The sequence below is a fragment of the Blennius ocellaris genome (assembly GCF_963422515.1).
Source record: "Blennius ocellaris genome assembly, chromosome: 19".
NCBI lineage: Eukaryota > Metazoa > Chordata > Actinopteri > Blenniiformes > Blenniidae > Blennius > Blennius ocellaris.
This window is the reverse complement of record NC_137668.1, coordinates 16,657,915-16,678,519: the sequence shown is the minus strand read 5'-3', so window position 1 is coordinate 16,678,519 and position 20,605 is coordinate 16,657,915. Positions and strand designations below refer to the sequence as shown.

Sequence of the window (20,605 nt, the reverse complement as noted above, 5' to 3'; positions counted from 1 at the left end):
ACACTTCCCCTGGATGAGTTACATTGTCTGGATCGCAGGCCAGGCATGTCATCCAATAATAGGCCTCCTTGACCAAAAAGCGTATGTTTTCTTTCAAATGACTGCGTCATTTTTCCTGTAACAGCAGTATTTCGTGGAGATGACAGTGCGGGCAGCGCCTCTTCTCTGTGACGGGAGCGGAGCGGCGGAGCTGCGCTGTTGGCTGAGTCCTGACGCTCTGGACTTGGGACGGCCCCCAGCCGGCCGGCTGCACCAATCGCCTCCATCTGACCGGGGATTAAGTGTGACACGGAGCTCCTCTCTCACACTCCGGATCACATCATAACTTTCCAGAGGTGGGAAAAGCACAAGCGACTTTTCCCTCAGTTGAACCACACGGACGCGCAACGGGGGACCAATGGAGAAGTCCAAAAACTTTCGCATTGACGCGCTTTTAGCGGTCGATACACCCAAGGTGCAAACCTCACCGCTGGCGCTTGTGACTTCCCTGTCCTCCTCCTCTTCCTCTTCCTCCATCCCGTCGTCCGGGAGCGTGACAGCGCAGGAGCTGACCGCCAGCGCAGAGTCTTTACGCACAGAGACGCCGTCTCCGCCGCGGATCTCCACCTGCGGGCTGATTCCTAAACCGGGCTTCCTGAACGGCCCGCACAGCATGGTTGGATTACATCCGCAGAGCACCGCGGGAATCCCCGCGCAGGCTCTCTATGGCCATCCCATGTACACATACTCCGCTGCTGCGCTCGCAGGCCAACACCCTGCCCTGTCCTACTCCTATCCACACGGCTCCCATCACCACCACGCCAGTGATCCCATCAAACTGACAGCCAGCACCTTCCAGCTGGACCACTGGCTCCGGGTCTCCACGGCCGGGATGATGCTCCCCAAAATGTCTGACTTCAACTGTGAGTATAACAGCATCATTGGAGAATATATAATGTATCCAACTGTGTTATTCACATGAACCGAGAATATGATGTGGGCGATGTATTACTGGGTGTGCATGGTTTAATAAAATTTTGCTTTGATGATACTTTACTAATATTCCTAAGAATAACACAGGCTGGTAAAAATTCACTGATAACGCCATTAAATCTTCACATTAACTTCTCATTTTATGAAATATATCCAGTGTTTTTTTTATTGGAGGCGCACAACCTCCTTGAATGAGGAGGCTGTCACACTGATGCTGAGAGGAACTAAAATGGACAGATAATGGACAGTGGGAAAGTGGCAGAGGAGTGTGAAACCCACAGGCGACATGCTATTTGCTCACCAGATACTGCCTTTTTGTTTCTGCTCGTTTTAACAGATTTGTTCAAAACGAAGTGGCAAATAGCTTTTCTATGGACATATTCATATGTACGCGCGGTGAACACGGACACTCGCAGAAATGCGTTTTGTATTGCGGTGATTCCCAAACCCCTGGTCCGGTGCACCCCTGGTGCACCCCCTGCTCTGCATGTTTTAGATGCCTCCACAGCTCGGGTACGACTGATTCAGGTGAATGAGTCTTTATGTGGAGCTGCAAGACGAACTGTTGCAGGGGTGACATTAAAAAAAAAAGGATCATTGTATTGTATTTTACCAGTCTGGAAGATTTTTTTTTTTTTTATGACAATTTTCATTGTTTATGATATATGCTTCCCCTGAGCACTCTGTTGACATTCTAAATTATAAATCAAACTCTGAGAGGTTTATTTATTTCTCACACGCATGATTGTAAATGTGTTTGCAAGTACTCAGGAGAAGAAAAAGAAACCCAAGTCAATTTGTTTGAAATTATTGTCCCGTGTTTGCAGCTCAGGCGCAGTCCAACTTGCTTGGGAAGTGCAGAAGACCCAGGACCGCGTTCACAAGTCAGCAGCTGCTGGAGCTGGAGCATCAGTTCAAGCTGAATAAGTATCTGTCCCGGCCGAAGCGCTTTGAGGTGGCCACGTCCCTCATGCTGACAGAAACTCAGGTAAACATGGCTGCAAAGCACACCCTGCTCTCACATCTTTTTTTCCCCCACCCGGAATACCCAATCAGGTCAATGAATGGATTGTATTAATGGCTTGGCGGTGTGCGTATTCCAATATCTTCTCTCACCTGAAATTCTGGGCGAGACATCCCATTGATATACATTTTTGCTTATTCAAATTTTTTTTTTTATATGATAAGGTTCAATATATTTTCTGACAGTTTATAATAAGGAGTTCTATAGGTGTCAGGTGGATGGTGTCTTTTACGCATAATTACGCATCGCGACTGTATTTCTTTATACGACTTTTCAGTGCTTCAAGCATTTTAAACTTACATGTAGAATAAAGTGAGAAGCAGAGTAGTAAGATATTAACTATTTTTTTCACTTTAAAAGAACAGTGCACACTGCTGTCTCGCCTTCATTGTTCGCCATAAATCGTGCACCACCAGACGCGTGCGTAAATTGTGCGTCAGTGAAGTCAACTATATTTCCTGTTGTTGTAGGTCAAAATCTGGTTCCAAAACAGACGCATGAAGTGGAAGAGGAGTAAGAAGGCCAAAGAGCAGGCCGCCCAGGAGGCCGAGAAGCAGAAAGGCACCAAGAGCGGCCAGGAGAAATCAGACGGACTCGAACAGTCGGATTATCACAGCAAGACAGACTCAAAAAACGGCAGAATAAGAGACTACAGGGACAGTGACGACGACGAAGGCGAAAATTTCCTGTACAACTCCTCAGACTGCTCCTCAGACGACGAGAGGAATCACAACAGTGACATAAGTCCGCAGCCTTGAAGCTGCACGAGTGGAAAGACTGTGTGTGGGTGGATTTTCGCTGTAAAACGCAGTTGCATGTAATCAAACCTCTAATCATTGAATTATGAAGAATTTCTTTTTGTATTAGGGGGGGAAACATAGGTCAAGAATAGACCCTCATAAACAAGCAATAAAGCAGGAGACTGACGCGTTCTAGCAGCATCCAGCACTCCGTAAACTGTGACATGTTGCATGGGGATATGCAGACGTTGTAAACTGGCTCAGGATTTTCTTTTGCAACCTTTACCTGTTGCGGTGGTTAGTTTGTCAGCAAGAATCCTACAAGAACTCCCTGTAGCGCCACACACTCCATAGTTTGCTGTCATCAAGTCGTATACTTTCGTTTTAGTGGTGTCATTTCTCTGTATCGTGCGTCACAACACGCTGGGGGGGAAAAATGTTCTGTTTATTTTTCTATACTGTATTTATAAAAAAAAAAAAATGGTCGTGAAAGTGCATGCTAAATTATGGTTTAGCGCCTCTCTCTTGCTGGAAACAATGTGAAATAAAAATGTTTTCTATATAAAGGCTTCGCTGTGGGTGTTTTGAGGGTGGATGCGCACTCTGCAGGCATGTGTTTTTCTGCTTGCTCTGACAGCTTGGGTCATGGGAATTACTGTTAATAGCGCTGTCGGATCCGTGCAAACGTGCAGTGAGAGCAAACAGCAAGCCGGCGGTCAGACGGCGGAAACATTTCACACCACACTAGCAATGGGCTCGTATTAATAAACCATTTTAAAGGCGTGTTGAGCGACATCTTGGCCGCTCAGCCACTATTTTCAGGACTGATATAACCCCGAACTCTTAACCTCCGTCGAACGAGTCAGATTTCAAATATTTTAATCATTACATTTATATGAAATAGGACACATTTTCCCTTCACTTTTCGAGCGATCAACGGATCATGCTTGAAATAAATAAATGCCGATTTTGCAATAAAATAGAAACATAGCAAGCAATTCTAAAAGCGTTTTCTAAAATGAGTGAATACTTTAATCGAAATTTACTTGTCTTGAAGTAAACTAAACACGGCAAAACTTTTCTAGATTTTGAAGTGATTTCAAAGTAAAAAGCACCCTGCAGCCTCACAACTCTCATCCACATGAGCACATGCTTCCTCTCAGGACATTTTTGTTGAATACGGGACTCCCTAATGATTTTCGCATCGCAAAAGGATAATTGATACCAGTTCTTGCCAAGCCTAAAATAAAGTTATTTTTTGTCGTCTCCAATCTGTCTTCTTACAATTCTGGCTTTGCATTACGGATTTGATCATTTAGATTTCTCTTAAGCTTACAATAAATTAATTGAAAGAAAATGGGTGTTAGCAAAATAATTGTTTCATCCTTCCTTTTTTATTGTCTTTTGAAAAAGACATGTATTAAAAAAATTGAGGTGGGAAAACGTCGTCCTCATGATTCTGATGCCCAGATGTTTCCTATGACCCTTTAAGATCGTTATCTCTCAGAGGTCCATGTCATACCACTGCTCTACATTAGTGCTGCTGTTTAATGTATCAATAAATAATGTTTTCTTTTTTTCTTGTTAATAAATTGCTAAATTTGTTATGTTTCCCATCGCCTGACTTTCACTAGCTCATGCATGAGACACTGTCCTCACAATCTGATTCTGTTAGGTTCCCCCATCATTCCTGTGAGCCATTCATATCAGGGTGACTGCAGGATCTGCTGGTTATCTCCAGCTGTTTGCCTTCAGCAGGCTCAATCAAAGTTCATCTGGAGGTCAGATGCTGCCAGAGTACACCAGGTAAAGGTTGAAGGAAACACAGCCGCTAACAATAGATCCTGGATGGACTACACAGTGAACCTATTGATCTCATTCTACATTTTATGTGAATTGACTCCTCATTTCCTCTAGTGTTTTTCCTTCTTCTTCCTTTTTCGCTGACTCCAACACCATTATGTGTCCCCATGTCGAAGAAAACATGAGCTGCCGAAGTCTCATTAACTACCAATGTGTCATAAAAAAAGTCTTCTTGAAATACCAGGCTAACGCTTCATCTGGCTGACCTTGGTGGCCGACTCCTGACCTCAGGCCCCACTACAGGCCGCAGCAATGGAGCTAATTAATATTAGCAAGTATCAAATGTAACAGAATGGCTCTGCTATGCTAACCATCCGGGAAGACACTGGCGTCAGCGAGCGGACAGAATAGACCCGTGTCGACGTGAATGAACGGCACCGCAGTCCCTCCTTTCTCATCCCTCTTTGTTTGTGTCACGCTCACAGCAGCCAAGTGGAAACATCAATACAAGAATAGAGAAACACAAATATTCCCATATCAGCTGTGCTTATCCCTTTATGCTCTCTGTACCTGAAGGTGGCCTTTAAAGAATTCTAGTTTTGAGTTTTCTTTAGTTTGTCTCGTTTTCAGTGCATTATATATTAAATGTGGTGTCATTATTTTTTTAAGATTCAAAATTTTGTAACTTATTGCAGCATTAAATCTGAGAAATTTGTAATAAAGAAAAGGAAATGTGGAAACTGCTAAATATGATCACTTGTCAAACAAATATATTGAGGTTTTTAAAAATATGCTTGATTTGAAAGCTCAAAAGAAAAAATACTTTATTTAAAACATCTTTTCATTTTCTTGAGAAAGAAGTTGAAGCTTTAAGCCAAAGGGCTTTTCATTTCGTGAGTTCAATGACACCGATTCATGTAAAGATGGTGAAATATTTGTTTGTATTTCAATGCTATTTTGTCAAACAAGGCTCCAATGAACATGACCAGTACTTGTAGACGTTACAAATATACAGTATTCATGACATTGCTATGAAGTCAGCATTGAAGTTAAGCTCCATGATTATTTATTGAAGAGCCACACACTTTACACATTGAAAATATTAAAATATCTTCATATTTACTATATACAAATACATCTTGGGGCAAAACAGTGTTTAAACAGCTAGTTTAATATGAAAAACATTCGCAGTAAATTGTAAATGTGTGTTTTTGTGTAAGGGGGCTTGCTCTCCTCCGGTTTATACAAACAGTCTGGACACACTCGGGGCTGTTTTACAGTTTGAGCCTGGCCTCTTTGGCTTCCATGGCTTTCGTAGCGACCTGGGCGCGCTCGGTCAGCACTGCTGCTTGCTCAGCTGGTCCCTGGAACTGACCGCTCTTCAGGAGGAAGTGGCTGATGAAAAGCTTCAAGCCTTCTCGCAGCATTCCAAGCTTGGGAATTCCTGAAATCCTGGTGGATAAGGAACAATGAAGGACATTGATTTCCAGACTCTGACAGAGAGTGAAGCTGTGAAGAGGAGTGGTGGGCTCATAGAGGGCGATTGTCCCGAATGCTATAAAATAATGTTAATTACCTTCAGCAGGCTGCATTGAACTTATTTACTTTTTCTGTGATTTTATAAATCTTTACACTGATAACTTGGATAGTTCCCAGTTCCTAATCTAAAAAGGCTTTGACACCCAGGTAAAAATAAATAAATATATATAGATAACACAAACAATTTATACATGCTGCTTTATCATCTCTAATAATATATTGTAGTCAAACATCTTCATCTGCTGACAAAAAAAAAGTTCCCTTAAAAAAAACCCACTGTAAACTGATTATTTTCCAAACAAGTGATTACATGAAAGTAGCAGTTCAATAAAACTGCCATTTTTTTCCTCCCTGACTGGCAATTTTATAGTTTCCCATAACGTGCAGAAATAAAACACAAAATACTGCTAACTCTCCTGCACTTTTTTTTTTTCGTGATTCAGCTACAAATGATTCTTTCTTTTTTTTACTGCAATTAGAGAAAATATCCCCAAGTGGAGCGACAAGCTGAGCAGGACAGCAGAGACTGAACCAGTCAACATTGCAAATGAAGCAGATTCAATGACTCTGTGCAAACTAAAAATAAAAAATGCCAGAAGTCTTGTTTTTCTTGTTTTGTTTATTCTTTCAGCATTGTTAATTACTAGTATTTCAAATTCTATTAGAGTGCAAAACTTATTATTGATACAAGCAGGAACAATAGACAGTCAAAGAGTCTATGAGGTGAATTGCTCTTACACTGAGCAATTATAGGAATAGGGATGAACAGTAAAACACAGACCTTCTCCATACTTTTTTAAAATCACTGCTGTGTTCTTATACAACAGCAGAAAAGCTGCCATAAGGGACGCCGACCCTCAATTTGAATTTTTAATGGATCATATTTAGTATAAATCTACCGACAGACAGTAAAACTCACCTTCCAAATATGCTGGCCAACTCCTCTGGCTCAGTTTCTTTCAGCAGTTTGGTTAAAACCTGACGCAAGAAGCGCACGGTGGGCTTGTCCAGTTCTCCAAACTCTATAACCTGCATTGACCGAAGCAGCGGTGAGAGGTAAACCCACAACAACCCATATCAGAATGTGATGCCGTAAATGTAAAGGCGCACTTACCTTGAGTATGGAGAGCGAGAGGCACTTCTTCTGGAGGAAACACGTCACCAGCTGGATCAGGTTATTAAAGGTGTCGCTGGAAAGGTTGGACAGCTCTCTGAACTTGTCCCATAAACTAAACTGGAACGTCATCTGAAACCAGACGGAGAATGTTTGATGTAACATTTAAATCCACAATCGCAAATTACGAAGTAATTGATTGATTTAAGGAATTGCGTGTCATTCTCACATCCTAATTCACTGACGCCACAGGTTAAACTCCTCATCAACACCGAGCTTACATGTGAATAGCAAACATTCCCACCGGCTCTTTTCAAGCCCTTTGATGAGGACAATGAGCATCGGTGTCTGATATGAGCAGCAAAGTAGGAAGTGTGGTCTCAGCCCCATTGTTTGCGTTAAATCAGAAGTGAGAGGTGTCGCGGGCTCCCACACTGCAGAGGTGAACTCCAGGTCACACACAGTGTCGGAGACTGGGTGGCCACACACAAACGCCAGGTAATTAAACCGTTTCTCCAAACACAACCACCGCCGGGGCCTCGACACAATGTGACCTCAATTATAACGATCATACACCGAACAAGTGGTTATGTTTGTATCCTCGGTTGTTGGTTTATAGAGGAGGAGTACCTGGAAGCGGCGGTCGTGAGAGCAGAATTTCTCTCCCAGGACGGCGTAAAAGGCATTGAAGCTTTTCTCCTGCAGGCAGCAGTCCATCAGGACGTGGACGATCTCTCTCTCCTGCTTGTCCTTCAGGCCCATTCTTTGCACACAGCAGAAATACATCTTTTAAATCACAAGAGGACTCTGTGACCGTGAACGACACAGCCTGTTGATTTCATCTTTGCTCAACTGCTCGAAGGAAAAGCTCTGTTGTGTCGACGCAAACCTCAACAGTTTCTCGAAAGCATCCAGGTAGTCTTCGCTGGTCATGAGCACACAGAAGATGTTTCTTCTCACGTCAGTGTTCATCCTCTGTTTCCTCGCCAGGTCTAACACTTTGGCACTGAACTGAAGCACACGAATAAAATGAAAACAGATTAATTCCCATACAGTTAACATTCTAAAATAACACATTTGCTTGACAATCGAAAAATGTGTTATTCACTTATTAGTTCTTAATAAAGAAATGTCAAACTTTATAAATGTTCAATGTGCTGCTAATTGAGGATGCGGTTTGATTGAATAAATGGATTTCTTAATTTAGCCTGTTTTTACCACTTTTAAAGTCTTAAAGCACGGCGTTGCTGACATGAACAGTTGCATCCACTCGAGTGCAGACAGTGTGTGTCTTGCTCAAGGACACATTGACATATGGGTAAGTGGGGATTTGAATTGAATGATCAGTCTTAGGAACCTTGAGCCCTGTAGATGGTCTGTTCTGAGTTATATGGTTTTGTTTTTTTTTGGGGGGGGGGGGTGTTCCTTACAAAAAAAAAATTGTTTCAGTATCTGACTCCACGACTGAGTAATAATGGAAATTCTAATTATGTTGTCAAGTATTTAATTTTCAGATAACAGTATGACAAAAACATATTAGATTTTTATGAATTAATCATGGACATCATCTTAACGTTCTCCACTGTGACCCGAACTGGCTATTTCACAGCATCGGACTACGGACCGACATCTGTGCCGGGATGTTCTCTGCTAAAAGATCCCGTCTTCTGTGATTCCTGTTTCATACCTGTCCTCCAGCAGTGCTCGGTTTAGGATCCCCTTGCTTGTTGATCATGGGCGCTCCGCTCCACGACGAGCCGACGATCCACCAGCGTCCCACCTGCTCTGCGGCCAGGAGATTCTCTAGAGAGACTCGGAGTTTCATGTCGCTGCCTTTGTCTATTCGCTGGATCTGAGGATTACATACAGACCAGTTAAGTCACAGTTACCTCAGTTAGAAAACAGTGAACAACTGAAGTCATGATGAAAGCAGTTTGTTTTTTTAAACTGTCCTCTGAGGCCACCTGGTGGTAAATGTTGATGCTCCAGAGAAAAACCCCTTCATGATGCCTCAAGATCTTTAACATGCTACAGATTATCAATTTAATTAGTTTTTTTTTTTGCAGCTGTAGAGAAGCATGGATAGTTAAAAAAAAAAAGATATTATCATCACCCACTAGAGTCCTCTGCAGCTTCTTCAGTTTCTCCATGGGCTCGGGATTGTAGCCAGGGATCTTCCTCATGTCATTGTTTTTTAAAGCCAGCATGGTTTCCAGCATAAAACGCACCTGAGGACACATTTGCATGCACCGTATGAGACGTGGTGGACTTTATGTAGCGACATCTCACCTCCACATGGAGGGTAATTAAAGTAATGAGGGATTCTCCCGGGCCATACCCTCGTCTGATCCTGGAACTTGGACCCCACGTCGCTGGCCTTGCGCTGGGCCTCGGTGATGAGATCCTTCAGCGCCAAAGGGTCGTCCTTCCTCAGGGCGAAGCCGACGTTTCTCAGCACAAACAGGACTAGTTCAATGTCTTTCTCTGAAAACGTGCCCACCAGCAGCTTCAGGATGTCAAAGATGAGGGCGGAGTGCACCACTTGAAAGTAATAAAGGTGCGCAATGATGGCGACCAGGTTGTCACACTCTTTGCCATCATTGTCTTGGTTCTTGTACAACTCGTCAAACTGTCGGACAACGGTTTCCAGGAAATGAGCTCCCACCTGGAAAAGAACAGTCGGTTTATTGGTCTGTAAGCAACATGGGACTGGTCAATGCTTTTAAAACATTAATACCATGAACAAATATTAGACATTTGGCCATAAGTACTGTTGGATGCAGTAGTTAAAAATTATTGTAAATGTCAGATAACTAAGAGAAAAAAAACCCACAAAAAAGGTCTACTTCATCGAAACATCTCTCACACAAACTGCTGATACAATTATATTTTGGCCATTTACAGTAGTGATTGCCTGCTCTGGGGTTATCAAAAATACATTTGCACATGTCGTAAAAAACCCACAATAAGACACATTTTTGAATCTAGAACAGACATGAAAAACTGTGCGATCAATTTCTGTTGATCTTTTCTGCTTTGGTAAGTTGGGGACAGTGGGTGTGTCCACTAGCAATTAGCTTCAGGGCAAAGTTTGAGCAAACTGGTGACGAAAGACTTCGGTCACCTTTCTTATAGGCAGCCTTGGAGGAAATCAGCGAATTACAGGAATTACATTATATGAAGAGTCAAAGCAATTCCAACCGCAATGAGAAATAAAGAAGTATTATATCCTGCCAGCTAAATGTGCCGGTACCTCCAGCCCCACGGAGTAATGGAGGACGCTGACGAGCAGGACGTGCTCCATCAGGAGCCTGTCTGGCATCAGGCTCGGCGTGACGCAGGCTGCCAGCAGCACCTCTGTCAGGGTGTCGCTCATGTCCTTCCGGCTGCAGTTCATGTACAGCTCCTCCAGCTGACCGCAGATGGAGGCCATGTTGGCCTCACTCAGCCTGTACACGTTACATTGATCATCATATTTAGTTCGAGTTTTCACAGAATACAGATGAGAAAGGTCACACAGTGGTGTACTGGTTAGTACTATCCCCTAAAAGTGAGAACAACAATAGTGTTCTTTCAGTCTGGAGTTTGCTTGGCTTTTCTCAAGGTATTCTTGCCCTGTGATGGAATTGTGACTTTTGACTTTACTCAGGATAAAGTATGAAAGATGGACAGGCAGAGAGAGAATGGATGGATGATGGTAAGCACAGAAATTTTGGGGGGGATTACTAAATATTTATAGCCTTTCAGTCTCTAATAACTTAGTTTTGCAGGGACTGTTACCTGTTCACCAGGCCCTTCACATTCCTTTTCAGTTTTTCCAGCTCAGCCTTGCGTTTATCATCTCCTGCATTTCGTAGTTGAGGTGGCACATACTTTGAAGAGGTGACCTTGAAATTATAAAGATGGATTATATGCGACGTAACAGTCGAATAGTAATCATAAACAAACACATCAAGCATCCGAACTCACAGCCTCTGGTGTTTTTGTGTCAGGACCGTCTGTTTCCTCCTCGATGTCATCTTCTGATTCGACCTCATGACTGTCACTAAGCTCAGCATGATCATCGTCCATCTCTTCCGTCTCCTCATCTTCTTCAACCATTTCATCCAAATCCTCACCATCATCTCCATCTCCATCTTCACTGCCATCACTGGCCATCTCATCATCAGGTTCCTCGTCTTCGTCTGACGGCTGAGAATCACTCTCATCAAGTTTTTCAAACTTCTCCTTGGCCATGTCCATATCATCATCATCATCATCACCATCATACACTCCTGTTGCTGATGAAGCAGTGTCCAGCACACCCAGGATGTAATCAAGTCCATCAGTTACAAAGGACTGGGGGAGACTTTGCTTGTTTTTCCTCTTGTTTAATCCAAGACGTCTCTCCAGCTTCTTTATTTCTCTGTCCTCTTGTTCATTTGCTTCCATTAACGCCATTTTCCTGGATTCCTGAAGCCTGTTCACTTTTTTGCCCTTCTTAGAAGATGATGGTGGTTTATCATTGTTTGCGTTGCCCACAGGAGGATCCACAGGCCCTTTTGGCACTTCTTTCTTTGATTTATTCTTTTTCTTCTTCTTCTTTTGTTTATCATCTTTTGTACCAGAGCTTTCTCCTTCAACACACGGCACACAAACACTCTTTTTGCCTTCATAATGACTTTTCATTCTGATCTTCTTCATCTTTCTCTTTTCTTTGCGGAGCTCCTTTCTGCTCCTCTTTTTTACAAACCTCAGCCCACGATCGCCCGCTTCTTCTTTCGCTTCGTCTGCGCCACTTTTGCTTTTAATAAATTCGTCCATAGCCACCCTGTACTTCTGCAACACCTCATTTTTCTTCTTCTTGTCGCTTGACTTCCACTTCCCCTTCATTTTTGTAGACAAACAAGACGCCGCTTATTTGTTTAGAAGCAGAACACCGCAAAGTATTCTTTAAAGTTTAGGATTGACGTTTATTTCTAGTTTTAACTGCACGTGTCTCCATCCGAATGTGTTGTTGACGCGACTTACGAACACGTGACATTTCACTTCCGGGGCACGGTGCGGACTGACGCGTAGTGATTACGTGATTTATTTATGGGCGTGTTTTATTTCTTTTTTTTTTCTTTTTTTCAAGCACAGAGCGATTTGGCGTCGATCTAAGCTGTCTTTTAACCAGTCAGGGCAGATTTTTTTGGTTTTTTTTTTTTTTGTGCGGAGGGAGGGAACCAGAAGGAGCAGAGGAGGCTGGAGTTGTTGCTGTTTGTTGGTACTTATGCGAGCTAAGAATGTAGTGAGTCAGTAGTCGTTTTTATGCATTTGCAATATGAAGAATGGAAGAAGACGATGTTTCTATCAGAGAGCAGAATTTCCACAGCCAAGTTCGTGAGTACATCGTAAGTACCGGAGCGGCTAGTCGAGGCTAGCGGGCTAACAACGTCCTCTAACGTTATAGGCTGCTAGCGTTAGCTTCCACTGTCAGTTTGACTCCACTGATGCCTTCTTTTCAAACGCACACATTCAATATGACATTTAATAGGCAGACGAGTCACGGCTAAAGTATTGTTTACAGTGAATACCGCATGAATTAATAGGAAGTTACGTTGACGATGTTGTCTGACGTCAAGGTGTCTGATGACAGTTGGGAGAATCAAGCTAACACTTGATCTTTCACAATATTTGTACATATTTGTAAACAAGCCATTATAAATAACAACTGAGACGCGGACAACATGTCCCAGTTATCTCTTGTACACGGAGCTTAAATCTTCACGTTGTATACTTGTGACATTTTGGAGATGTAAGATAGTTGTTTCGATAAATTCATGTAAAACATGCTTACGAGTAGTGTAATTTTCTTGAGAAATAAAAACGCATTAATCACCCATGGTTAGAATTTTTTATATCCAAAGTGTGAATAAATCAGGATGAAGCCAATGACAGCGAGTGTCTTATTTGAATAAACGTATATAATTTTAAATATATTGAATTGATCTGGCTGATGACAGGAGTAGGGCCCAGGTGAAAGACTTGCACAAACATCAAGTCTAAGATGTAAACATCCATTCGTCATTCTTCAATATAATCTTATTCAACTCCGAGTTGCAATGAGCTGCAATCCTTGCTGAGCAAAGACAAGGTCCAGCATGGGAAGGTCGCCAGTCAATTACAGGGCGAACACACAGAGAAAGACGATCACACAGCTACATTCAATGAGAAAAATATTTATTGAATCAGTCAACATTTTTGCACACTTTATTCAACATTTTCTGTTTAATTAAATAGTAAAAGTAATTTAATAATTTAGTATTTAAAATATCATTTAATTGTGTCGTTTGTGATGCAGTTGAAATACTCCTTATTTGTCCTGGCCAAAAGTACATATTTGGAATGCAGAATAACTTGAAGATATTTACATTTATGAAACTACAGAGGAACTATTTGAGCAAAGAAAGATGCAAAATCTAGAATCAGTTTGTAAACTGCTGAAATCATCTCCCCAGTATGCTTCGTCTGTCCTAACATTATTCGCTTTGTTGTGAAATCTCACATCTCTGTTTGTTTCATTGCACCAGATTCAAGTTAATTTGACCTTGAAACATAGAAAAAAAAGGCACATAGTGCTCTGCTTAGTTTTTATTTAATTCCATTTCCTTCATATCTTCATGGTCATCGTTACTGTATATTATTTGATCCAATAACATGTCAAGGCTTAAGTAAAGGAACCCTACTTCATCTGTATGATATAACCTCAGACACCCTAAACAAGATATGTCTATTAAAGTTGGAAAGGGGTAAAGTTTCCCACCACACTGCAATGTTTCTGAGATGTCTCTTTACTATTGGTTCAAGCTAATATATGTGATCTTGTTTTCATGACTAATGCAAATCCTCATGTGTCGCTTTCATTCACATGAGCTTCGATGCTGCTGCTTTGTAACACCACCACACCTACTCTCAAAACCTTTGTTTTAACTTTTGAATAATTTTTTTTGTCTTCATTATTCATAAACGTTTTGTTATTTTGTGTGCAGAGGACATTTTTGCAATATATTGTTATTCACAAAGCTTGGGACAGAAAGCAAAGCTTCTTTATTGTCGTGCAATTCTATTGGCAAGTCGTTATGTTATTGACTCACAAATGCTTTTGTGCTGCACCTGCACCTTTCCTAACTGAAAAGCTACTGTTGGGTTAGGCTCTCCAAATCAGACGACACAATAAATAACGTGCGTAATTGTACCTTGACAGTCGCTGATGTTGGTGATCTTTTTTTGATCATAAATCACATTGCCCGTGTGTTTTGGCGTCTACTTAGTCTGCAGTCAGTCTTCTTAAGGAATCCCAACAGACAGTTTGGAAATGGAGAAACGATCAGATGTCTCACCAGGAGGCAAGCTCCACATCTGAGCTTTTAGCTTGCACATGTTGTCCAGGGCATCTCCTTCTACATTTGGCTCTCTCGTACCGTATCCCATATCAGCATTCTTTACCTTAGCTCTTTCAAGCATGACGCTGAGAATTCAGCGTGTTGAATATGGCATGTCAGCATATGGATGGATTTCTACAGGTTACTCTGGGTTAGGGTTCAAGTTGGTAAACACGACTCATTATTCAGTGCCAGTGACAATACACTCTTATCAGACCTGAAGACTGGGAAACAGTGTCCGCCCCAGTGGGCCCCACTGTAAATAATTGTTTGAAACTCCTACATTGATGTTTACCAAGAACTCGAAATGTCAGGTTACCATGAATAAACGGGTTAAGATAGCATGATGTATCAATGTTTTCCAAGGGATGTTGTGTCCTTTCCACATGAACATCATTACCACACTTACTATATGTGGTCACCTGAAGAAAGATAGTATTTCAAAGAAATGACCACAAGTTTTCTCTTATTTTTTAAAAGGAGAAAATAGTCAAAATGACCTATATTACAGACATTCCGACAGAAGCAATAACAAATGACATAAAGTACCTTTGAGGTGTTTTATTATTTATTTATTTGTTTACATAAGGAAGTCTCACTCACTTTATCAGTTTAAATATCAACACGAAGCCGGAAGTGATATTTCATGGTTTTGCCTCTCAATATAAAATGTTGAGCAGCGCATGACAAAATGCTGAATATGAGACTACTATTTTAAAAATGACTGTTCCTCCTCCTACAGCTAGCAGCCATGTGTGATAAATGTGTGAACCGTTCCAAAGTTTTTTAGGTTTGCTTTTACACGGACCGCAAATAATTTCACTTGTTTTTTTTTTGTTTTGGTTTTTTTTCCTGCTGCTTTCTCCTCTGCTGTGTGTGTGTGTGTGTTATTCTGAGTGTTTGAGAAAATGTTGAGGCAACAAGGCAAGCAGCAGGGTAGCAGTGGGTGTGCTTGAAGCTTGTGATTATCTCCCTTCTACAATGTCGTGTATGTGTGCTCACACCTCCTTATCAGCTCCGTCCACCTGATTTTGTGTTATTCTGGGTTTGACCCTCTGCGCAACGGACATCGTTTGACTCGAGCCACGACAGACTTGAAGACTACCAACAAGTTTGTCATTTAGAAGAGGACTCGAAGTGATAAGAACATGTCTTTTTGCTACAGCTGTCATATAACAGCTTATTACTCAGAGATTTAGTGAGGAGGTCTGGCATTCCTCTTCTCAGCGTGTCGATCTGAAGTGAGTCTGCTTGGGTGTCTGGCTGAGTCATCTCGCAGTCCTCGGCCACGATGAGTCGCGCAGTGTTGATGGGGTGCAAAGTGCTGAAGTGGGAGCTTCTAACATTAGTTCCATCCCTGCCACTGTCACTGTAGAAGAGGGGAATGTGGAATGTGATCGTTCTGTAAGAGCGTCCAGCTTGTTTTGAGGCCACGTTTTCTCAGTGTCGTACCCAATTCCTGGATCTTGTTGCATGTCGTGTGGCCAAAGTCGTCACCGCACACCAGTGGGCAACGATGCATTTCTCACCTTTCTCCTGGTTTTGCACGGAAACGGGTCAACTTACGCTGCTTAGTAGTTACTGTGATGTAACTGGGGTGGGAATGAATGTATAGTCCTCACTTTATATAAACCTTATAGCTGACTTAAACCAGATATGTTGGTTATCTGTTACAAGTACATACAGTATTACAAGGACATTCCACTTCGAACATGAGAGCTTATTAGGTTACCTGAGGTGGAAAGCATGTCCCTGTGAACCCTGTACCCAAGGGTAATTCAAACACAAATATTGTAGCAAGAGTAAACATATAATTGGCCATAAAGGTGTGTGTTTCATCCAGGCGTGACTAAACAAATTGGAGCGGTTTGACTGAAGTGCACGCGCAGCACAGACCAGTGCAGATTGTAAACGGACTAATCACAGGTCGCAGCAGATGCAAACACCACTGTCATTTTGGAGCAGTTCTTTATTGTGTGCGTGCAAGGAATCCTGCTATTTAGACTCTTTTTTTTTTCCTTCAATAAAGTATTATACTAGTACAACATCATTCAGTGGAGTACAACAGTCAAGAATCTATAAGTGTGAAATAATTCTAAAAGTTATCAAAGCTCATCAATTCAATAGTCTTAAAATCTTCCATTCTTTTGCCATCGTTTCAGATTTGTTTCCTCCTGTTTGCGGTCCTCTACATTGTGTCCTACTGCATCATAACCAGATACAAGAGGAGGAGTGGTAAGTGTAAAATATGATCCTTCTATCTGTGGGAACAGAACTCCTACTGTGACTTCACTCAAAAGCATTTGCGCCACTTGAGGAGCAGAAACATGTCTGTAGTGAAGCAGTTTTCACATCTTAACACGGAGAAGATTTGGTTATCTCTGTGTGCATGCCGCCCTTCCTCACATACACGGCTCCTCATTGTGTTTAAACTGAGAGGAAGTCGTGGCCAAGAAGGATTAAGGTGTTTGCATGAGATGCCACACCTATGGGTGTAGAGTCTAGATCAACATGGCGTATCCACCCTGCATTACTTTTAGGGCTGTTGTAACTTGAACACAATTGACGACAGGAAACCTATTAAAGAAGTCTTAATAAAACCTGTCTTGTGGAATGATATCCAAACAATGACGACAGAAATGAAGAATACAGTTTAATAAGCACCTTAAGAGAAGGCTCAATTGTGTCTTTGTGTAAGATCCCTGACACGGCAGGAGAAAAGAGTGAATGGGGGAGACAAAAAGGAGGAAATCAAAGCGGCTCGAGCAGACATTATGAACTGTATCCCATTTTACCGGGACAAATTTAGCATGTCAGGGTCACCTAGGCTTCCCTTGTCTCCTTCTGAAAAGTAGACCACTTTGCAAAAGCAATCCCCCCTGGATAACGGGACAGTAGAAAACTAGGCTGCTGCTCTGAACATCCTGTGGTCTGGAAGCCTAATCTTTTCGCTTACAGTGCAAAGTAACTGTCAAATATACTGTGGCATTATGAGTCCTCCTCTCCCAAACTTACTTTGAAGAACTCATTTCTTTCTATTTGTTGTTAAATATGCTTTTTTTGTTCTGATGGGAACTGCTGTAACACCTTGATTTTCAAATTATTTTTTGCCTGTGTCTGTACTAAAATAGTATCTTTTAATATTCTTTTGATTTCTCAACTTGCATTGCTCTGTATTTTACCTAACACTGAATATTGTGAGTTATGATCAGCTGGTGGTGATAGCAAGTAATATTCAAGTCATCTGCAAGAGAAAATCCAGTCTGCTCTGATGTTATAAAAAAAACATTGGCTGCGTTTATTTGGAACACAAGTAATCAGCTTAAACCCTGGTCCAATTAAAGCGCTTTTATCTAATTAGATTGGCCCTGTTCGATTAAAGTTGGATCATTGGAGGTGGTGTCACCTGGGTTATGACCCAATCTCAGTCCGTCCATGTAATTGGCATATCGGGGTTGTTTTCCATTGTGGAAACCTTGTGTGTACATCTGTAAGGAAACGTCACCACACAGCTCATTGCAGGAGAGAATGCTTCCCTGAAACATCCATCACGTGTACAAGATATGAACAAATCGATTGTTGTAATGTTCATCCTTGAGTGCTGAATGTGGGATCATGTGCAAAGGCCACGAAAGGCCAATGTCACAGTGTAAAGCTTTAGATGAGTTTTATGTGCATATACATCCGCAAATCAAATCTGATTACTTTATTCAGCGTTCAGGTGAAGTGGAAAAATCTGATCTCTCAGTCGAGAGGAATCCGTAAGGTTGAGGAAAAGGTGACCATACAAACGCAGCGAGTGAGATGTTTGTGTACCAAGTATGATTTTAACCATGATGGAGCTTTTCAATGACTCATAGCTTAACTCACCTTGGGGTTAAGGTGATTTTGTCTCCTTTATAGATGACCACGAGGACGAGGATGCTGTCGTCAACAGGATCTCGTGAGTCATTTCAGTTGTTACGTATAATAGTGTTGTTGAAATTTCAGAAAGTACTTTTATTTTTGCTAACGAGCCACAAAATGATGTGTCCTAAATAAAACTTGACATACTGTACAAAGTAAAAAAAAAAACGTTTAAATAGAGATCAATTAGCTGGTAGAAACTGAAGTACAGTACTGATAAATCACTTCCTGTAATCCAAGCATTTACATACTTAATTTAGAATATAATCAAACGATTAATTGGTTAGGTAGTAACCAGTAGTTGACGTTTCATACTGAAGCTGATTTACAACCCTTGACCAAATCTTCCTCTGGTTATCCAATAATGGGCAGCAATAGAAAGCATTTTAAATGAACAAGCGCCGCCACTAGCATGGTGATGAGGCGAGTTTCTTTTTTGCCGTCCTGCTGAGCAGATGGTCGCTCCCCTGGGTCCAGTCAGGACAGTGTGTGTGTGTCGCTGAATGTCTTGAAACTGCAGGCTGCAGAAATCAAGCCAGTCTGCATGTTTTGTTCTTGAGCCAAGGCAGAAACACAAAGTGAGGACTGCAGCATGGCTTTTCATACTGAAAGGATTGAGCCCCTCCCATGCTACACTTCCTGCTGTTTTTCACATTATGAGATATTATTGTTCACCGCTATAGGATCCATCGGCAATTAAATGCACACCTCTTATCCTGCTAGTTAAATATAGGTTTTATATATTGTCTACGGCTGATGTAACTGTAATACTTGTGGTTTGTAATTTCTATTAGACTTGAAATAAAATCAGCTCTGTAATGGATTTTTGATAATATATTTATAGTTTGCTGCTTCACATACTATTTTTATTTTAATACTTTTTCCTATGATATTGAAAGAACAAATGATTCCCTGACACAGATTTTTCCGGGTTGCCCCGAGGGGATGGCTGCCTCACACTTTGAAAACCACTGAACTGCATGGATGGCCGATACTGTAATGTAGACTGTGCTCACAGTTCAGTGCAGTTTAAATATCTGTTGTCAATAAATGACTGAATGCCTCACTTGCTGTTGGGTGTTATTACTCTCACCCTGTACAAACATCCGACAACTTTAAAACAGAAATGTAATCCTCAGTAAATAAGTAAGGAGTTGATTGTAACGTGTAATCTTATTTGAAATGGGATGTAACATCTTGACTGTCTAACACTTGTGTGTGCGCGTGTGTCTTTGATTTCATTTGCAGATTATACTTGTGCACTTTCACCCTGGCTGTGTCGGGTGGTGCCGTCTTCCTACTGCCTTTCTCAATCATTAGTAATGAGATCCTCCTGTCCTTCCCCAAAAACTACTACATCCAGTGGCTCAATGGTTCCCTCATTCACGGTCAGTAGTTCACACTGCCCACGTGTCTATCACACTTGCAAAGCTAATCTGCACCTTCTCACTGTCTGGCTTTAAATCAAGATCTATTTTTACTCTTCGCTAAAACAGAAATCAGCATAGATAAGTAACTAATCACAATAATGATGGTCTCAGTGGGTTTTTAATTAAGAGTATAAATGGGTAGACTGGTCTTTCATTGAAATCTGTCAGTATTGTGTTGTTTTGTCAGATCTCTGTGACGTTATGTAAAGTAGCTTGTTTTCCAAACTAAATGTAATATTTTGAAATAATCAACATGGTCAAGTCTCAAAAATAATGAGATTTGATTATTATTTGTATCTGAGGAAGTTTTTTTTTCTTTTCTTTTTGTTGAAACATCCTGTATACAGTCTTAACATCATCTTTAAAAAGTACTGTATTATTGAGAACGTACAATTCCACAGATATTTGTAGTTTTATAGAAGGAATGGAAAATGGTGAATAATTCAAATGAAGTCTGAAATCAATTTAAACTGATTTATATATTTGCTACACACAGATATTTTTCTTCATATTTTATTACTGTGATCATGAGCACAACAGTATTTCTTTGTCTCTTCTATCATACATTTCAGTTGAAATTTGATTATGGTCAAATCACCCACTACAGACTTTGGAGATTTGAAGCTGAACTCATCTGCTGAGTTGTAACACTCATATGGATTCATAGTTTT

At 41.3% G+C, this 20,605-nt stretch overlaps 3 protein-coding genes across 3 annotated transcripts in view; 2 read left to right on the top strand and 1 right to left on the bottom strand.

Annotated features, from left to right (window-relative positions):
* Window positions 1-397: 397 nt before the first annotated feature.
* On the top strand, window positions 398-2,754 carry mnx1 (motor neuron and pancreas homeobox 1; the record flags this gene model as incomplete). The annotated part of the gene is made up of 3 exons (XM_080515397.1): window positions 398-902; window positions 1,800-1,960; window positions 2,467-2,754. 3 exons carry the CDS (start codon window positions 398-400, stop codon window positions 2,752-2,754), a joined length of 954 nt encoding a protein of 317 aa, XP_080371523.1.
* A 2,760-nt stretch (window positions 2,755-5,514) lies between these two features.
* On the bottom strand, window positions 5,515-12,188 carry nom1 (nucleolar protein with MIF4G domain 1). The gene is made up of 11 exons (XM_080514686.1): window positions 11,162-12,188; window positions 10,973-11,079; window positions 10,446-10,641; window positions 9,531-9,857; window positions 9,310-9,420; window positions 8,880-9,044; window positions 8,082-8,203; window positions 7,823-7,955; window positions 7,193-7,324; window positions 6,998-7,107; window positions 5,515-5,991 (listed from the first exon to the last, which is right to left on the bottom strand). Exons 1-11 carry the CDS (start codon window positions 12,062-12,064, stop codon window positions 5,814-5,816), a joined length of 2,484 nt encoding a protein of 827 aa, XP_080370812.1. The 5' UTR covers window positions 12,065-12,188; the 3' UTR covers window positions 5,515-5,813.
* A 238-nt stretch (window positions 12,189-12,426) lies between these two features.
* The window catches only part of lmbr1 (limb development membrane protein 1), a 34,131-nt gene continuing 25,952 nt past the window's right edge, over window positions 12,427-20,605 (top strand). The window contains exons 1-4 of the mRNA XM_080515148.1: window positions 12,427-12,567; window positions 16,761-16,833; window positions 18,481-18,541; window positions 19,753-19,892. Coding sequence (XP_080371274.1) covers window positions 12,505-12,567; window positions 16,761-16,833; window positions 18,481-18,541; window positions 19,753-19,892 — 337 coding nt within the window. The 5' untranslated portion in view covers window positions 12,427-12,504. The remainder of the gene's footprint in view (window positions 12,568-16,760; window positions 16,834-18,480; window positions 18,542-19,752; window positions 19,893-20,605) is intronic.

What these genes read in the sequence shown, in the direction of transcription:
- nom1 (XM_080514686.1), bottom strand. Translation starts at nt 12,064, where the DNA reads ATGAAGGGGAAGTGGAAGTCAAGCGACAAGAAGAAGAAAAATGAGGTG. An exon ending in GTGAAGGGCCTGGTGAACAG is followed by an intron (nt 10,642 to 10,972) that starts GTAACAGTCCCT and finishes TAACGTGTACAG; the next exon opens with GCTGAGTGAGGCCAACATGG. An exon ending in AGAAGCTGCAGAGGACTCTA is followed by an intron (nt 9,045 to 9,309) that starts GTGGGTGATGAT and finishes TGTAATCCTCAG; the next exon opens with ATCCAGCGAATAGACAAAGG.